This window comes from Dicentrarchus labrax, unplaced genomic scaffold (assembly GCF_905237075.1).
Source record: "Dicentrarchus labrax unplaced genomic scaffold, dlabrax2021, whole genome shotgun sequence".
Lineage (NCBI taxonomy): Eukaryota > Metazoa > Chordata > Actinopteri > Moronidae > Dicentrarchus > Dicentrarchus labrax.
In genome coordinates, this window is record NW_026136701.1 from 22,162,893 (window position 1) to 22,183,867 (window position 20,975).

General features: G+C 40.8%; 1 protein-coding gene across 4 annotated transcripts in view; it reads right to left on the bottom strand.

Annotated features, from left to right (window-relative positions):
• cadm3 (cell adhesion molecule 3) overlaps positions 1-20,975 on the bottom strand; it is an 85,980-nt gene that overhangs the window by 33,862 nt on the left and 31,143 nt on the right. For all 4 annotated transcript variants that reach the window (XM_051403785.1, XM_051403806.1, XM_051403795.1 and 1 more), the window contains exons 3-4: positions 15,759-15,908; positions 137-289 (exon numbers count right to left, since the gene is read on the bottom strand). In XM_051403785.1, coding sequence (XP_051259745.1) covers positions 137-289; positions 15,759-15,908 — 303 coding nt within the window. The remainder of the gene's footprint in view (positions 1-136; positions 290-15,758; positions 15,909-20,975) is intronic.

Below are 20,975 nucleotides of genomic sequence, written 5' to 3' on the forward strand. Positions count from 1 at the left end.
CATTTCCAGGGTTTATTTTTAAGTTCTGCAAAAGTTGCAAACTCTCCTTTTGGTAACATCAAGATGACAGATTTACCCCTCGAAATGCACATTGTGTGCACAGTGTGAACATGCACTGCGTAGATGTGTGACCCACCTAGCACGGTGACGGTGGCCCGGGCGGTGCGGACTGGCATGGTGAAGATGGAGCAGGTGTACTCGCCCTCGTCAGACAGCAGCACTTCAGCGATGGTGATGGAAAGCTCGGTAGCTGTTGAGCGGTGCAGCTGGATGCGGTTATCCCTCAGTGCTGAAGGAAGAAGAGGAACAGGATATCAATAATTAGAAATGTGCATATATAATTGATCTGCTTTATGAATTATTTAAGGAGATTTAAGTTGCATAAGGTATGCTTTTTTTAAAAATATTTTTTTATCAATTTACTTATTTTAGTTTTTAAGGTTCTTTTTTGCTTTTAAACTTTTGTAACTCTATACATAGATTTCTCATATTTGTATCGTTTTTTATTGTAATAAAGAATAAGGCAAAGAAAGGAGGAGGAGGAGGGGGCAGAGTATGAGTGAGGTAGAAGGGACAGAACGAAGGTGGAGATAGAAGGAAGGAAAGAAGTAAAAATTGGGAGAAAAGATGAAGGAGTTTGAGAAGTACAGAAGAGAGGAGAGAAGTTTGCGGAGGTGGGAAAAGAAATATAACATAAGACAGGGGAGAGCAAGAAAGAAGGAAGGAGGAAGAGGGAGAAAGGGTAGAGAGGAAGGAAACATGAGACAATGTAAGGATGAAGAAAAAGGAGGACAGGCCATGGAGGATGGATAAAAAAAATCAGGTGAAGTAGGGAGGAAGATGAGGTGAGACAGAAGGACGAAAAAGGGGATAAAGGGCTGGGAGGAGTGAATGTAGCAGAGGTGAAGGTGAAAGGTATGGAAAGGATAGCAAGAAGAGAGGACTGAAAACAGTAGAAAGGGGAGGGAAGGGTGAGGAAGGGAAAAAAGGAGATGGCGAGGGAAGAAAAGGGGGAGAAATTGATGTAAGGAAAGTGCAAGGGAAAGCAGAAGTTGGAAAAAGTGGGGATAGAAACAATGAAAAGAAAAGGAGAAGTAGCAGGGATGTGAGAAAAATAAGGGAGGTGGGACGAGAGGAAGAAAGCATGTAAAGGAGGGCGAGCAAGGATGGGGAGGGCAGAGTGAGAGGGAAAGTAAGAAAGATGATGTGCAGAATTTAAATCATGGGAAAGAGAAAGGTAAAAGGGAAAGGAGGAGGAGGAGGAGGGGGTAGAGGTGTTTAGAGAGAAAATGATGTAAGAGAGGGAGAGAGAGAGAGAGAGAGAGAGAGAGAGAGGAGGAGGCGGAGTGATGAAGATGAGGTGAGAGAGGAGGAAAAAATAGCCGAGATGTGAGCACAAACAAGGCAAAGAAAGACAAAGAGGGGACTAAAGAGAGGAGACGCAAAATGAAAATGAGAGACGAAAGAAAGTGCGAGTGAGGGAAAAAAAAACAACAACAGAAAAATAAAACAGAGGAAGCATAAATAGCAAGGAGAATAAGGGAGAGACGAGAGTGAGGGATGGGTGGAGGTAGAGGGAGGAGGATGAAGAGGGAGGGAGGCTGGGGGGAACATAAGAGAGACATAAATGGCTTTGTCATCAATGAGAAATCCAGCCATGAAAGAGCGAGAGAGAGCGCAAGCGACCAAGATAGATGATGATGATGAAATGCTACGAAATAACCGCTCGTTTCCGTGATAGCATTGACCTCTACGGTGTTTGTGCTGTATGATTGCTGTCTGTCTCCCTGCCTTCCTATCTGCCTGTCTATCTAGATGTCTATCCGTCTATCCGTCTATCTCTCTGTCTCTCAATAAAACCTTTTCAGCTTTGTTCTCTGGCGCCATCATTCAGAGTTGGCTCCCCGCAAAAATACAACAACCGGACTACAAGAAAGCGGATACCTTCAAAAAAAAAAAAAAAAACTACTGTGGTCGAGTCAAGCGAACAGTCCGATAGATTTGTTTCCACATTCAAAGTTGTTTTAAGTTACCGTGGCACTATTTTTGTCTTATCCCAAGTCTGAAATACAAGGAGCTGAAGTTTGAGAAGACTTCGCCGAATTAACCGCTACACTGTATTTTAGGTTTTGTTCGTTTTACTAGAAGTAGATGTAGCCGTGGGGGAGGCTCCCGAGGGCCTGAAAGGACTCAGCACAAGTAAGCAGGCGTGTAACAGACAAAGTGTTAACTTCCCACAGAAGCACTTGTTAACAACAATACAAACCTAGTCAGCACCTGGTACAATAGATACAATCAGAGTATCAATCGAGTTGCAACGTTTCTAAGCCTATGAAGCCAGTTTGGAGGTGCCGGCTTGGTACTGACCTCGTCCAATTGATGTTGAATATGCACCTGTACCTTGTTGCACCTGTAACCACACCTAACAGTGATGTCACAGTGTACTGACCACACTGCAATGTGGTGAGACCTTCAAAGTAACTCATTAAGTCATTTTATTCTGAAAATCTTAAAATAGTATTATGTGGGAAAGTCCAAGTATTGTGTGTGTGTGTGTGTGTGTGTGTGTGTGTGTGTGTGTGTGTGTGTGTGTGTGTGTGTGTGTGTGTGTGTGTGTGTGTGTGTGTGTGTGTGTGTGTGTGTGTGTGTGTGTGTGTGTGTGTAGTTTAACAGTGTGTTATGGTCACTGTCTGTTTTCATATATTATTGTTTATTTGCCTTTCTCAGTATTGAGCCACATCTGTGTCTGTTTATCTCTTCATCTCTTTGTCTTTCTTTCTGTCTCACTCTACTCTCCCTGTCTCTCCATCTACCCATCTGTCCATTCACCTGTCTATCTCTATTGCACTCCCACACACACACACACACACACACACACACACACACACACAAACTTCTGTTTCTCTTGATATTTTTCAGTTATTTCATCCAACACTACTTTATCTTCATGCCTTATCACTAAGCAAGGTCACTACATTTGTCTTCATGAGCTACCCTCTCTGTGTGTGGGTGTGTGTGTGTAGGTGTGTGTGAGGCATACGGTCACTAAACACACACACACACACACACACACACACACACACACACACACACACACACGCTTATCCATGCCCCCTGGACCCTGTGCTCAACTATCAGTCTCCTTAATTCTCTTCCCCTCATCTCTCCTCAATCTCCCCTCTTTCCCTCACTCTTGTTCCTCTTCGGCTTTCTCTCTTACATCTCACCCATTTCTAATCTTTTCTGACTCCAGGCCTTTCTCTCTTCTTTTTTTTTCATCATAAACAATGTATATTGCTTGTGAGCACAGGTGTGATAGATTTTCAAAAACAATATGATATCTAGTTACGGGGGTGCATCGATCGGGAGGCCCCTGAAAACTGTACATGTGCTTTGCCACATAAATAGTCTGCCAATAGGTCACAGTCTGCTGTTTGGCTTTTGTTTCGTTGGTGAAGGGATATAATGAATTTCTTAGTATTGAGATAAACTGGATTAATGGATGAAGGGTGTGTGTATGTGTGTGTGTATGGTAGGGTAGAGGAATATAGTTGCATATTCATTTTTTTTAAAGAGCATGTTAGGTGACTGACATTTGGAGCACTTCCAAGGCTTGGATGGACATGAAACTCTAAACATCTAAGCATTAGAGTTCACAACTTGTGACATTCTCCTCTCCTCATTCCCTGCTTTTATTTAAAAGCCAAAAATACAAATCCAGTCGGCAAAAGGCACGGACGTGGAATGAAAGTCTCCTGGTTGAACTGCAAAAGATGAGCAACTGCATTGGTTTCCTGGTTTGAGTCTGGCTGGTTGTTGAATCTCTATCTCTCTTGTTTGCTGACATCTCTCTGCTGTCCCTATCTAGTAAAGTAAAATGGCTCAATAATAATATCTGGTTCTCTGATAAAAAGGTAAAAGTACAAGCCTGTGTACATAAAAACTTAAAGAGTGGAGTTATTTGTGATTCCTGAGGAGAACTTTGGTAAGAAACATCCAGTGAACAAGCTTACATTTTTGCAAGTGAATGTCTGAATTGTGTGTGAATTTGTGCATTTCTAGAAAACTAATGAAACACATCACAGTTTTTATCCAGATTCTGGGTAAATGTTTGATGAATTCAGCAACTATATTACAGTGTTTTGTTCTTACTTGTAACAAAGGGGCATTTTGAATTTGCTACAGTTTGCTGGAGTTGCTATTTTGTGCCTCTGACTGTGTTCTTCTCCACAGCAACGTCAGCTGAGGCTCACGGGTGTTGCAGTGTTTAAAGCCATCTGCTAACCAGACAGAAAAAGTTCAAATAATTTAAGTGTTTTCAGAAATAGTAAAGCTTTCTGTTCTACAGCAGCCAAATCCCCACTATAATTTAGAGCTGTTCAGAAGAGAATAATGTTTTTTAAAAGCAAATTGAAAACACGGTTCTAACTCATTTATGATTGTTAGACTGTAACAAATACTCTGTAGCTGTACTTTACAGGCCATCTTATCTTCATTTTGATGCTGAACTTCTCGAAAGGTGAACATTAGCACCAAAAATGCACCATTGATTCTTTAGATGAAACATGGCCTGATAAACATGTCTGGAAGGCAAAGTCAATAACAAAGAAAATGTATCATTAAATATTAATTTTGTATCGCAGTTATGTACGTTCACAAGTACATTACATGCTCCATAGATGCATGCTGCTGATGGACTCGGCACGCAAGGCTAGCAGAGCGGAGAACACGAGGCTGGAGTGGCAGTGGATCATCACCGGCAGCCATATTGTGTTATTAAATTATCAAGGAGACCCCTGTGTTACTCTGTTGAAGAATAGTGAGGATAGAAAAAATGAAATTAAAATGGGAATTTACAGAGAGAATAAATACCTTTCCAAACAGCATCTTCTTCCACTTCTATGTGTGTGCATATGTGCGAGAGTGTGATGGGTTTCTAAGTGGTGTCAGGGGGGCTTTGAGCTGAGAAGATGGAGCATTTGTGTCTGTTGATTACATACCAGGTACAGGATGTGCTTATCAGTGTACAAACGTTTTTGTACATCAGTGTTTTGGAAGTGTGTCTGCACATCTCTGTTACTTGTGTGTGTGTGTGTTGTGTGTGTGTGTGTGTGTGTGTGTGTTTGGCCAGACAGTGGTTCTTGTCTGCAGCTCAAACTAGAGACTCGATACTCCCCAAAGGTCCAACTGTTGATCTGGTCACAGCAGCTATTTTCGCCTACTCGTCTTCTTCCTCCACCTCCTTGTCTTCGTCCTCCCTCAATCTTTCTCATGCTCTTTCAACTTCAAACATTCAGGAAGAGGGGGATTTCTCTCACAACACATACTGAGTGCACATACATATATTCCTTTTTCATCTGCCTCCTGCCTCCTTACTCCTTTCCAACCAAAGTTTCCACTCTGCCCGAAAACTCTCTCAAATTCAAATCTGCTTTATTGGCACAATATGGGAGAAACCTGTGTTGCCGAAGAAAAGTACATCAGTTACAGACCAATATTTTCATATTTCTACCTCCATCTCCCTCCTAGCTTCTGCATCTCTTCATCTCCCTCTTTGGCTCAACCTGCATCTGCATTTCACCTCTCCCTCCTGCTTCCCTCACCATTCATTTATCTTCCCATCCAACTGTCTTTCTCCTTTCATGCCTTGTTCTTCTCTCTTTCTTCTTCTGTCTCCCCCGCCCCTCCTTCTCTCATCACTCAACTCTCTCTTTCTCTCTCTCTCTCTCTCTCTCATTTGTTTTACATTTTAGGCATTTAGCTGACACTCACATCCAAAGAGACTGCCTCTCTTCTTCCTCCTCTCCCTCTCTCTCTCTCCCACACATGTCGCCTCCATCCTCCCATCTGTTTCTGAATATTCTCTCCAGCTCCCTAATTATCCGTCCTTTCCGACAGCTGATCTGGGTTCAGTGACCGCGGGCTTCCCTTGATCATACCGTTCTACTGATCTGAGAGCGTCAATTGATCCTAGATCAGTGCGCCAACTATGAAACGCTTGATAAACACACACCTCTGTGTGTTTTATCCACTTTCCCCTCCTTCCCTCCGCCTCTTCCTCCCTCTCAATCCACTTGTCTCTATTCCCCTACCTTCAGACAGAATTAAAAAATAATCATTTAGAGGAGGCAGCACAAATATGCAAAATCAACGGAAGAGAGATGAACCGAACTTTGCCCAGGGTGGTGCAAATTGAAGCAAGGAGGCATTAGTTCCAGTTGAAACTTGAGAGAGAAATGTTCCCAACGGTGTATCAGCTTCAAGCAACATGCCAATGAAATCCTGCCATGTAGTATTTACAGCAGCGAAAAATGTCCATTGGGGATTTCTGGCAAATACCACTGACCGATGACACATCCTAAGAGCTAGATTACCTAGAGAAGACACAGCTCATGCTGGCTGCTCAGACTGGTGCAAAGGCATTAGAAAGAAAGCATGACAGAGTAATATAATGCTGAAGCATAGCTCATTTTCTCATCTTTCCCCACCTTTATAGTAAAAAGAAGTCAAGGAGGCAATTATCATAATGGCTGTCACTATCAGCCGGCTCCTTTCAGCTGCTTTCGGTTGTCTGCATGCCATCACATTAACTTGGCTGCTCATTTTTTAAGTCAAAGGATCAGACTAATGCAAAGTAAAGTGGGAAATATTTTCACCCCTCTTGCTGATGTCTCTTGATGTCCTGTACTGCTTTGATTTGACTTCCTTTGTCTGCCAGCGTGGTATGTGTGCGCCGTTGTTTTCATTCTTTTACTTTTATAAAGACTCAAGGTCCATCCTCACTTGTACAAAAGGCTGACATTTTGGGAAATTTGCTTTGTTGGCGAAAGTTAGATGAGAAGGTCGATACCACTCTCATATCTGTGCATTAGAGTTGAAGCTGGAGCCATGAGGCAGTTAGCTTAGAATAAACACTGCAGACAGGAGGAAACAGCCACCATGGGTCTGTCCATTGGTGAAAAACAAACACTGACTTTATGGAAGTTACTTACACATTTTAATTAGTGATTTCACTTATTAGTGAGCTTTTAAGGTGTTGGTAGGCATATTTTTTTTTACAATTAGACAGAGCAAGGCTAGCTCTTTCTTGCCTTTATACTAAGCTTGCCAGCTATAGCTTCATTTTTGGTGTACAGACATAAGAGTGGTATCAATCTTCTCATCTAACCCTCAGCAAGAAAGAAAATAACTATGTTTCCCAAAGTGTCAAATGACTCCTTTAAAGGTAGTGCTTTGGGTTCAGCTATTACAGTAAGGGCTATACTTGAAGAAGACCTAATGGAAAAACACGCATCTATTCTAGTGATACTCTGGCTAGCAGGTAAACATCAGACAAAATCACAACTCTACGAAATCAATATTTCAGCACAACCTAAAGAAGCCGATATTTTCCAAAATGTTGATTTATTAAATTAAAAATAAAAAGATTGCATCAGAGCTGAAACTGTCTCTTCCTTGCCTCCAAGGAAAAATAATAGTAAAGAGCCATAACGATTAAACTAATACAGTACCATTGTTTGAAGGTCTGTTCTGTTTTATGTCTGGTTTTTTGACTTTTAGTTTTATTTCTATGGCTGAGAGACAAAAGGCAAATTTCTAAATCACACAGGGGTTGTTTTTTCTCATATTTACTTCATTAACCTTAAAAAATAAATTAGATTTTTAACTTTGAAATCATTGTATGCCTGTCCCTTTCATCTCCCTGCACTTGTTTTCCATTACATGTGATTATTTTAAGGACACATGGAAAAATATAGAGTTCAGATGATACAAAGAGAAAATGTAGAAAAAGCATTCTTTCAAGTGTTAGATTTCAAAAGTCTCTCCTGCAGTCTTTCAGTTCTGTGATGGTTGTTGTTAATACATTCTCTAGAGAGCCTTCCCAGACACCAAGAAAACTTTGACTGATGCGATGTGGATCAATAGTTTTTCAGAAAATGTCAAAAAACATTTCACGCCCTGCATTTGGAGTACCGTCTCGCACAGTGTTTTGAGAAGTCATTGTCAGTTTGTCTCGTTCTCTGAGAGGCTGAGCGGGGATCTCACCATCAATTTCAATATTCTTTGGGGCTCGTTTCACTTAAGACTGCTTAACACCGTGCTTAGTGTGTGTTTTTAATTAAATGATTTACAAGTGACAAGTCATTTTCACCACGGTTATAGTCTGCCTACTCAATATCCTCCCACTAGGCGAGAGCTTCCCCATCCAACATGGTTTGTAAATCACCAGAGATCCATTACCTTGTTAAATTGTACTGAGGCAGATCGCCTGTCTGATGTCTGCTGATATGCTTTTATGGAAAGGAAGGAAACCGCACATGACAAATAAATAAAATTATAGGCAGACTGAAGGCAAATATACAGATTGTTTTTGTTTTTTTCTGGTGAGGAAATGTGTTTGCAAATCCTCAATTTGGGAGATTTGCACTGCATCTCTTTTATTGTCTGTGTAAATTAAGCACATGAGGGTTCTCTGTGCCTGGTCTCATGAAATTTTATTGAACACAACTTGATATATAAATAACACGGTCCTCCTACATACAGGAAGGGGAATAAGGTTAACGTGTTATGTGGTGGGGACACAGCTGGAAACATGATTTTCACATGGAACCGGGGGAGTCCAAGTGTTGATAGGTGGGCAGATACGTTTGCTCATCGTGTCTGATAATCTTGGTTTTGTTCCTGGATCATACAAAAGGTTTCTGACTGTGTTTTCTCGAAAGATTATATTTTTTAATCAGGACCAACCAACCACATCAAATATCTTCATTCATCCTTATTTCTCTGGTTGAAAGTTAATCGTTAAGCTTACAGGTGAATAAACAACGTCCAATTTGCGCTACTGTCTCATAATCTTTCACAATGGAGGGAAATCTTTAAAATGGAAACTTTTTTTAAATTTTAGTACTACGTCGTGTAATATGCATTTCAGAGTTTGTGCTCATTGTATAAAACCGATTTGCGTTGGCAGTGGACCTCACTTGTGGTGGGAATGAACAGGCTCCTCTGTCCTAATGTTGTATAGTTTGCCAAGATGTATGTAAATTATTATGAAAATACAACAAACTTTTTTCTTTACACAGAATGCCAAAATATAAACAAATAGATCTCATAAACAAATAGATCTCAGGCATCCAGAGCGATGTAGGTTAATTCGTTAAACTTGGGTTTGACATAACTGGATCATTATTTGATAATTAATTGTCTCATAAGTTCATTACCTACATTTCTCAGTTAAATAGAATAGAAGAAAATACGATGTTGTTGTCCATCAAAGTGGAAAAGTGTCCTCTCAACATACATGCAGATTAACAGCATGTAAAATATAATACATATAGTATTATTTTGACCAACGATTAATTGTTTCAGTCAAAAATGGCAAACATTTTCTCATTTAAACTTCTTAAATGTGGCATTTTTCCAGGTTTTCTTTCTGTCTTAAGGCCTAATAAACTGAATATATTTTTTTTCTGGACTTTTTGTTGAATAAAACAAGGACTAAGAAGGCATCGCATTGTGCTCTGTGAGATTGTAATGGCCATTTTTCATTATTTTTCTGACATCTTACAGACAACAAACGACTAATCGAGAAAATAATCAGCGTTGCCGCAGGCACCCAGAGCGTCCCCCAGAGGTCAGAGTCTCAAAATGATAAATAAAGCATGAGAACTGTGTGTCAGAACTCTTTTCCTGCCAGCATACACAAGTCACTCAGCTTTATCCGTGGTTTCTTTCATTTTGCTGGAAGTGCAAACTATTCTATCAAGCTCACCCCAGAGTCTGCAGTTCAGGTGACCCAACCATGATACCAAGTGGGATGTTTGAGCACACTCAAACAGAGTTTTGTACTATAACTATGATTAGTTATACTATAACAACTATAAGACTTGCTGACATCACTCGGACACCATTATTTATTTCCCACTGTTGAGTCTCATAACAAAAAGTCTTCAGAGATGTAGTGTAGTGGTTTTGGCAAGCTGAAGTTGATTTGGATGAGAGCTTAATGCTAAAAGTAAAATGAACGTAATGTCCTTGTTTGTTTCCATTTCTTTGTCTTGGTTTCTCTGTTTTGCTTTCCCAGCCTGTCTTTATCTCCCTCATGTCCATCTCTTTGTCTCAGTGTCTCTCTCAGTGTCTCCTGGTAGTCTCGCATTAATGTAGGAACCCATCTGTTTTCGTGCTTTCCTTGCTGTCTAATCTCTTCTATTAGCAGCACTGGGTCTTTTCTCCCCCCCGTCATCCATTCACCCAACCACTCCCACACGTTCCCTCCAGGGTATCGGTGGTTCCTTAAAAGGGTCTTAAAATAAATTATCTAGAATTATGGTCTTAAAATGTATTAAAATATCCTGTATTGGCTACAGTTATCAGATCGTTTGTTTTTGCCATGGAATGACAGGTTCCTTTGCTCTAAATGTTCACACTCAGATTAATACAGGACAGGATTAGCTGCACATTTTTTTGTCATTGAATCTGTTTTAATAAACACAACTGGGCTTTGTGTCCCTTAACAATTAATTTCCTGTTTTGCTTTATCTTTATCTGGGCAGTTATAGTTGCAGAACTCTCATTAGCTCTGCTCCACTGGAACCGAGCTGGTTTTCTCAATTTTATTCCTTTAGTTTTTTATTTTGTATTATTTTTTTATTTTTTTAAATTTAGTCTTTCTATTCACTTCCATGTAGCTTTAAAAAAAAGAGTCTAAAAAAAAGTCTCTTGAATGTGCCCACACTCTGTTCTCTCTGTGTCTCTGTCTGTCTGTGGCCTCTCATCTGTGCAAAGCAGGGTCAAATTAAACTGATATCAATGGCTTTCCTTGCCTGAATAATGATAAAAGTCAGCTTGAGCTTTCGATCTACCACAGAGAATTGGATCGAAGTGATGTGACCCTGTGATTATGCAACATCAACATCAACAATTCATATATCACAGCTTTGGCTATGAATTCTCATCATTCTTCACATTTATAAATTAGATCCAAGGTCTCTTTCCCTGTATCCACTATATCATTTTTAAATTCTCACTTCTCTTCTCTCTATTATGTATCTACCATTCTGTCTTCATACTCTCCATCCATTTTCTCCACCACATCCCTCCTTTTCCCCCTCCTCCCCTCTTATTCTCTATCTTAAGTTCAATTTGATGATGTGTCTGCTTTCTTGGCTATGTGTGTGTTGTTTTCCCCCAACCTGCGTTTAAGGTAATAAGTAAAATCAAGCATCCATCCTTCTGTCTTCGGTTATTCCGCTCTTTCTCCCGTCTTTCTGGCTTCTGAATTTGCCATCTCTGATCTTGCCATAGTACAGTTTCTACTCTGCAGTGTGGCGGCCATCACTGTGAGGAGTTGTCGCTCATCATTTTCTTCTTCTTCTTCTATCTCTCATCACGCTGTTCGTCCATCTCTCCCCCTCCCGCGCTCCCTCCACCTATCCATTTTTGTCAAGTCTGAACTCTCCAAAGCCCGGTGCATGCTGTGCAGGGTTAGAACGTAGTGCTGAGGAGTCCTGATTTTTCTCTCCTTTCCCATCTCCTCTCTTCAATCAACTCTCTTATTTATTTCCCTTTCCATTCCTGTACTAGTATATCCTTCTTTTCCTCCTTTCTCTCATCCCTCCATCTCATGCTGTATTAGCTCTGAAGCCCGCTGTCTGTGCTTTGCTGTTCAGGCCAGCTGCTTAGATGACTTGCTGCTCCATCTCAATCTATCATTTCTAAAGTAGAGTGCTGAGGAGTTTTCCGTCACTCTTGTCCCTCCACCCAGCTTCACTTTTTAGATCCCTCCAGTCTTTCATTTTCTTTATTAATCTGTCTGTCCTTCCTTCGTCTTTCCCTTCTTGGCTGGACAGTTACGGTAAACTACCGAGCAAGAATTTTTTGGACGGTCATGAGTTCCCCAAAAGGAGCAGAACGTTTACTGTTAATGACAAGTACACAAAGAACATTAGGACAGCTTTGGGAACTGTTCAGTTATAATCACAACAATATTTGTGTGACTTTGAAACAGGAAACCACATTTCACATCCCGTATCCTGTACAGTAACAGCCAATGTTTGTTTCTTTCAACCATTAACATTACTTTCCCTTAACTTAAAGCGGCACTAATTAATATTTCCATGTTAAACATAGATCAAACGACTGTGCAATGTGAACAGAGTCGATTCCACAGAGATATAGCCCACAACTTTGCATTTCTCCTCAGGCTCAGAAGAAATGAAAATAGAGTTTAAAGGAGAGAGAATCTTGGACTTGTGTTTGTCAGTTGGACAGAAACATGAATGCTATTGTTGCTCCTGGATGAGTTGTTGACGAACATCTTTTCCAAAACTATTTGATGATAAGGAGATAAAATGTCTGTTTTGTGTTTACAGCTTGTTGCACTGCCCCCAAGTGGCCAAAAAATCAATGAATGCGAGTTTAGGAAAGTACTTTCTTCTTCTAAAGCAGCAATGACTTTGCAGTGGATAAAAGCAGTAGTGTTTCCACTCCCTAATTTCATTGATTTCGAGGGGAATCCGACCGAATCCGACCTGGTGGCAGACATTAAGAATAAATAACCAATCTTCTTGCTGATGGTCTTGGGTGCTTATGTAGGTCATCTAGAGGCATCAGTATTAAACTGAGACTGTTTTATAAAACTCCTAGGCAGGTTTAAGCATGACCATGAGCATTCCCTAATCTTAAGGTTAACTTTTGGTTGAGTTTAGCTACAGAAATTACTTAAGCATAAGGTTAAGTGGCAGATCAGGAAACAGTCAGTTTGCAACAGTCTTTTGTGTTTTCAAGCCATCATAAATAATGTTGTCTTGCCTACAAGGGCTCAAGGATAGAAAATGATTATATGGGGCAAAGAAAATAACATTTTTGTTTTTTATTTTGGAGACCAAATTTTTAAATAAAACAATGCAAGCAGCATGTATGGATGACTGTACATGATTATAAAGGTTCTTGACAATGTACCCAGGTTTTCTTCATTGTATCAACATCTTATGAGGTTCAAAATTGATAGACCTTCTGTCCTATTCCTTCCTCTCTCCATCTGCTACTGTTTTACCAAAAAGTCTTGACTTCAGTTTATAACTCTTCCCCTCCTTCCATGCTCTGTCCCTCATCATCAGTTTTTATCTGTCCTACTACACATACCTCCATCCCTGCTCTATCTTTCTACCTCCTCTCTCCTCAAGTTCTTCGTCTTGTTTCCCTCTCTTCTTTCTTTTTTTCTCCATCTGCTGCACTTTGAAGAGAAGACACTGAAGGTTTGAATTCTTAGCTCCCATCATCCGCCTCTCCCCTCTCTGTCTCTCAACTCTCTGCTTCCCAAAGTACAGCATCTGCTGTGCATGTTGGTCCACTGCAGTGGGGAGATTCTTCCCCATCCTCCCTCCCCCTGCTCCTCCTCCTCCTCCTCCTCCTCTTCCAATACTCTTCTCAATTCCCTCCAAAGTAGAGGTCGGCCTTTAAGTGTTCTATCATTGCAGAGAAGAGCCTCCCTTTCTATCTCTCTCCTCTCCACTGTGGTTGAAGCTCCATCTGGAGTAAAGACTTGCTGATCTCTCCATTTGTCCTTCCCCACCTCCCCCCATTCTCTCTCGCCTCTCCACTCTCCAAATTGTCTGCTGCAAAAAACGTTGGCTCTCTCCAACGAAAACTTCTCGGCCTGTGTGTCTGTCTCTACTCTCGCCATTTTTAACTCCATCTCTCTATCACTTCACTTCTGCTGTTAAGTGTTGTGTTAGTGCATGAGGGAATCTTTCTATCTCTCTCAACGCTCTTGTCTCTAATTCTCCAACTCCCCCACCCCTCCTTCCATCTGTACCAGACTCCCCTCTTTTCACTCCCAAATACCAAGTCTGTTGTGTGATGTTGGACCATTGAAAAGAGACAGACTATAAAAAGTTGCAGCTAACATTTTAGCTTGTTAGACTTTAAGTTTTCTTTCAAATTTTTTGACTTTATCATTTTGGGGCATTTTTTTTAATTCTTCTTCTTTATTGCAATCGTGGCCCTGCCTTTATACTCAAACTAGCTGCTGTTGATGTTCCTTTTCACTCCAGACAATGTTTTGAACCATGGGTTTGAGCGAAAACAGTCAAAAGTAATCATTAATACCAAAGCTTATATTTATAATGTCAGTTTTTATTTACAGTGTCATTTTCCCTCTCCCTCCCTCTCACCTCTTTTTTCTTTTCAAAACACAGGGTCTGTTGTGTGATGTTGGGCCACTGCACTGAGAAGTGGGAAGTCTCTCTTTTCAAAATATCATTTAAAGTCAGCCTGGCTTTTACCAGCCAGTTAGGCCATCAAGTAGCACTAAATGGATTACTGAAAAGCTGAGACAGTTTTTCTTTGAAAAGACGCTGTTTGAATTGGACACATTGACGAACTTTAGCCCATCACACTGTGAGGTTTCTTTTTGTTTTCATTTGTTGCATTTATTGAGCACTTTTGGTACTGTCCAATATTATAATAACATGTTGTTTGCTATCTCAGTTCCATAATGTCTTTGTCTGGGGCTTTTTCTTGTGAACAAAGCTTTTGATCCAGTGTGTACAAAGTAATTATTAGTGCCTTGTTCAGCAAAGATGCAGTAACAAACATCTTTATTGCAAGCCTGTCTCCTAAAATTGTATTCATATGGAACTAACATGCAATAAAAAATATGTTCTGTATAAAACATAAGGCCTCTCTGCTTGTGTTTTTTATCAACATACACCCTACAGTAGGTACTACTTCATGCATATCTTGCGCAGATCGGATAACTCCGATCTCAAAGGTGTTAATTCCAAGAAGCATTCAAGACAGGCTGAACTCTGCTTCCTCGAGACACATTGTAGCCATATGCTGAAAAGGTGTAAATGCATGTAAAAGGTGTACCAAGCTGTTGTAGCACTTATCTGAGAGAGTACTGGGTTGAATGGGCGAGGGAGGGGCATGGATAAAAGCCCTTGAAGAATATAAAACATTTGTCCATAAAGACAATTCATTCACATTTGCGATAGTTTACAGATAGTTGTTAGTTACCAAGCTGCTGTTTCCAACTGTTAATTGCAACTACATTGCTGAAGTGCATATGTTTTCTCTTGGCCTTATTAACACCTTCTCGACTGGAGCAGGGTCAATGTTGATTTGCACATAGCTCGAGAAAAACAAAACAGATTGCAATTAGATTTGTGATTTGACCAACAGGGACGCATATGTGTGCCTATGCACAAACAAAAGTGAATTAAATTGCATCGTATATGCATTTTATACAGATAAGTGACACATAATGAAAGTATCTGCAAACTGTTCACTGCCTATGCAAAAAGTCCAAACTGAACATACCTGCAAAGGATTCACTCAACATATTTCAATGCAGTTTCCCTAAACTATTGCTCCTGGAAATTGAAGGTAACTTGAAGCATAGAGACATTTGACATATCTGACCAAAACTACAATCTTTGTCCAACCTGTAACCAATCCCTTTTATGTAGACTAAACCTAACAATAAAAAGATGTCTCTGTTGTCAAAAACCTGTGCCTTATACACCCAGCCACCTTACAACATCTCTGTGGTATAGGAAAGTCACACTTCCTGGACTGTAAAACATGTAACAAGGCAACATAATGTAGGCAGCATTTATGATCCCTCCGAAACATATCTCAAAGCAAATAAGTTGTATTTGAATTTATTTTGTAGGAGATGAGATTGCTTTATTGACACATTCATAGTTTCTCTTGTCCTCCCATGTGTCTCTCCATTCCTCCCTCTATCTTACCTCTCTTTTCTCCAAAGTACAGGGTCTGTTGCGCAGTGTTGGACCATTGCAGTGAGGAGTTGTCACTCTCAGCCACCCGGCAGGTCAGTGTCACCGTGCCCCCCACGGACACCGTCTCATCTGAGGTCACTGGCTGCAAGGGGTCGTCGTCTAGGTAACAGGAGAGAGGGGGGGAGATCATAAGACAGAGCAATAGAGAGGCAACAGAGACAAGTCAGGGAGACACTGCGTTCATATGAAAACACAAGCAAAAATAGTAGCACACACCAACACACAAATCAGATAAACCCACAAAATGCATTACTCGCCTCGCTCTCTCCTCTTCTCTCTATCTCCCCCCGCCCATCTTTTTCTCTGCTTGTCAGATTATCTATATATCTCTATCTGTCTTTCTGAAAGCAAAGACACAATGCACGCACACACACGGACATGCTGTCAGAGGGACAAAAAAAGCAGACAAATGGCTATCTGGTTGTATGTCTGCAAGGCCAATGTTAGAGCGATGAGTCAGTAGCAGCCCAGGCATCTAGAGACTGCATGACCTGAGGGACCAGCCAAGATGAAGAGACCACGACAGGCAGTGGCTCTCGACAGGTCAAAGCAACAACAAGAGCACTGTTTTATACCTCTAATGGCTTTGTAACCCTCTTTTGTCAATATCTGTGTCCGTTTTTAGCGCCATGCATATGTATCGGCTAGTACAGAACAAGCTCAAACGGGACAGGCATTATGGAAATGAGCAGGTCAGAGGGAAAGAGAAAGAGAATACAAATGACCCAGCATAATGAAGGGATTCTAAAGGCTGGAGCTGGAGCTGGAACACCACAAAAACCACTGAACAGTGAACTGTCTGGGTGTGTAACGGTATTCAAATTGGCTCAAATTATGGTATTTAACAGCACTCCCTTGATAACGGGTGATGGTGCAGGCTAATTCTGCTCTTTGCATTCAGTGAGGGAGGCAGACGCTTATGTGACTCAGAACAAGAGATGTATACTAAAATACGTAACCCCTCGTTATGGTAAGTAATGTCGAACACGGCCACTACGGTGATTTTTGCCGTGTTAAGTTATTACGGCTTTAAGTGCACCCATGCCATGCTTTGCGCTTCCCTCCCTTTCTGCTCGCTACGAAACGTGCCAGTGCTCGCTCAACCTAATCTCAAGCAAAACAAAAATATGGCATAATTGACGACAAGACCAAGCCAACGGAGGGAACATCTCATAAGAAGATATGCCTCAAAGCGGTCTCCTCACCCCTGAAAATATGGCGTGTATAAATAGTTTAATTGGAACCAAATTGTCAAGCGGGAGACAGGTTTATATTCGGCGTGGAGCGTTATCGCATCCTTGCACCGGCGGTGGAATTGATTTTTTTTTTTCTGCAGGAAGAACATCTGCTTAAGTGCGGTTCGGCGGAACTCCCATCAAGACATGAAAGGGGGGGGGGGGGGGGGGGACACGTAAAGAGAGGATGCAGGAGAGGAGGCGAGCAAACTAACTGCGTGTAGCATCAAAAACACACATTTGCAGTACATGAGCCGAGGGCAGCAGGCAACTAACTACTATCTCCTTTTTGTTGTAATTTTAAAGCTGGATGGCCAGTTCATCCTAGCAAACAAAAGTTATTAGAAAAGAACGAAAACCTTAGGCCTTAGGTTTGCCTCTGGGAGGATTCAGAGCCATAACAGATCTTAAAGGTACAGCCACTGTTTGCCAAGATCCAAACGGCACTCAGAGACTTGCAGAGCCCTTCCTGTCAGAGTAAGTCGCTGCCCTGCTCTCTGAGGTGTTTTACTGCAGCCCTGACCTTGTGGTTAGTTTATCTAAGCAGCATGATTGCTGAGGCCTGAACGTGTGGTCAAGTGCACCACGGATTAGTGTCTCCTTTAATAGCATCTTGGGCTAATTCTTGCGGCTGATCGCAAGAGCTCCTCTACTTGGCATGAACACTTTGGGTAAATTGGCTGTCCCAGTGCATCACTCATCAAGCCAACCACAATGAGCTCCGACAAGTTAGCCAAACTTGTGTCTTATCTTTGCCCGCCACAGAGTGCTGGCAGTCCTGACCAAGAACAACCTGTGTTCGAGGCTCAGAGTGACATTTGTGCTGGTAATACAATTCCAGTGGTCAATTAGTGGCTCTTCAGCCATGAAAAGAGTTTGAGAAGATATCTGCTTTCAAGTAGACACATTTCTACAGAACTATGTACAGAGGATATATTTAGCCTTTTCATGGTAATGCCTTGTTCAACTCAGGGCCTTTTAACCTGTTGAACTATAATTTCCCCTCTCCTTTTAAAGTGTGTCACATATAGTATTCTCTATCTGCTTGTCCCATCATCTTATTAGTAAGCAGTCATAATGTTTACACTCAGTAAAATATTCAGACCCACAATGTTTTTCATGGCTTCCACATTATATAAAATGTTTACTTGGTAAATTAGGCATCATATTAGAGCCAACAATTTCTTTTAAGCCTGAAATATTAGAAGTTTTTGGAAACCACGGACTCTAAAATTGGAAATGACTAAAATGAAATAAAGTCTTGGGCGCTCTAACTGAGCTTGCTCTTGTAAAAAATAATGAGCCAAAAACTGGTCCAAAAGAGCTGAAGCAGATAAATCCCATAAATTTAGTGGCAACAAGTGTGCTTTTTCTGCACATTTGTTTGTCTTTTTATTATTTTGGTCCTTTAAATTACTTTTATTTTTATTACAAATTATTGATCTGGGACACTGGCAGCCTAAAGGTTAGATAATTGAGAAGGTGCCCGGAAGATTACTGGTTTGATCCATGGACTGACGAGGCAAATCTGACAGCACTTGTAGCTTCGAGCAAGGCACTTAATCTCCAGCTACTCCAGTGGATCTCATTGGCCGACAGGTCAGACTGTGCATGTAGTGACTTAAAAAAACATTTCTATATCAATTAATGCAACCCAATAAAGAAAGTTTAATTTCACTCGTATTGAGTATAAGGCCTAAATGTTTTAATGATAATTAAACTGCACTCTGCATCTTTAATCTAAAGCTCCACTTATGCATACAAATCACTTGAAGTTGTACAGTATATGAGCACAGCAGCAACCCTGTTAGTCCTATCGGTCAAATATTAATCACCGGTAAGTTTTGTTTAATTTAGTTGGAGCACTGTGTGAGTATAATTTAAGAGCATGAGGATAATGTATCAATATTTTAGCAATATTTCAAATCGACATAAGCAGTCATTAAATGATGTGATGGGTGTGGTCAGCTGCAGTGGGCATTAATATGGGCGCCAGAGAGATTAGACTATTTGAAATAATATAAAAGTTTCTGTGGTTGCCAAATGACACGCAACCCATCCGCCGGTCCAAACTGGTTTACACAAACACAACAGAATCACTCGCCAGTAGCTTATGACCCCTATAAGCCTCAGATACATATACAGCTGTTCTTAGCTTTGAAACTACTTAAGAGCAAAGTTAAAGGGGGGAGAAATTAAGTTCAGCCAGAGTTTAAACGGTTAAGTCGGGCTAAACACCCGGGCTGCAAAAATGAAAGAAGAGACCTATCTATCCTTAGCAGACGTTAAGTTAAACACTGTGGTTTGCTCTTCTTTCTTCTTTCCTCACATCCACTCCCCCCCCACCCTCAAGCTGCAAGCCCGAAGAAGACACGGGTATTTAAAGCAACACAATTTACACTTTCCCTCGCTGGCAACAAGGTGAGAGAACGCAGAGGTAGAAGGCTGACTGGGATATCAACTCGAGGGAGGGAGAGAGGAGGAGAGAGAGAGAGAGAAAGATGGATGGATAAGGGTATGTAGAGGAGGGTGGGTGATAAAACGAGGCGGGAAACCGTGTGTGTGTGTGTGTGTGTGTGTGTGTGTGTGTGTGTGTGTGTGTGTGTGTGTGTGTGTGTGTGTGTGAAAAAACGGGAGGTGGGGAGAGAAGATGCCAGTGTGAAAACAGAGAAAGTGCGAGGAGCTTCCAATGATGGCAAAAAAAAGAGGGGCAGGGGGACTAAAAGGAATAGTTTAAAAAATGTTTTGAAAATAGGCTTATTTGCTTTCTTTCTGAGACTTAGATGAAAAAAAATCAATATCCATCTCCATCTCTACGTGTTACATAAAGAGCTGCAGTCAGGGCGTGCTTAACCTAGCATAAAGATTGGATGCAGGTGGACTGAGAGAAAACAGACGAACCACATACTCACTGTAAGGACTTCCTTCACTACCAAGAAGCACAAAAAACACACACATTATATCTTGTTTGTTTATTCCGTACACAAACAATAATGTAAATATGACAGTAAGCAGTTTTTGGTGGAATAATGCGCTGAAACAAGAGGTCCTCCCAGGTCATTTGAGGCTCCAAATTATTTGTTAATTATAAGTGCGCACTGTTTGTTGTCTCTGGTGTGTGTTAATATGTGGAATACAGATGGAATACCTGACCACAGCTGCTTGTTAATTTGTAGCCTTTTCTTCGAAGTCACACAGTGTCATTCACACATCTTGCTTCGTGTCTAATTATCTGCAGGTTTCTTTAGGATCAGGACTTGTCTTTTCTTTTCTTTTTTTTGAAAATTAATGTATGCACATTGGTTTCAAGTCAGTTTTCCACCAAAAATAACGATTAATCTCAAAGTTTTTTTGCCCATGAAGACCTCTAGTTGGAGCTATTTCATGCCATACAACCTGTGGTTGTAGTATAAGAAGCCGATACAGGTCGATTCATTTGAATGGAAATTGCTAATCCAGCCAAAGGTTCCTCGCTTCCTGGAGGAGCTGTGATGATTAGCTGATTAACTAATCAACAGAAAATTAACCATCAACTATTCTGAAAATCGATCGATCGAAGTAATTTTTCAAGCATATGATAGTTGTAGGTTCTTAAACATGAGAATTGCTTTGCTTGGTTTTAAACTGACTGTCTTTGGGTTTTGGACTATTGGACAACTGATAACACCTTGGGCTATATTGTGATGGGAGTTTTTTAATGTTCAAATGATCAAACAAATAATTAATTAATCTAGAAAATGAACAGCAGATTAATCAATAACGGTCCATAACTCAGTCCAATGACATCATGCACATAAAAAGCTTTGGTTGGGTTTTGAAAATACAAAACCTTAATGAAGCATCCTGTCTGTTTTAGAGACATCTCTTGTATAATAGTGGTTTGTGGAGAAAGTACTTTAATGGCGGCAAGGGATTTTTCTGTTGCAGTACT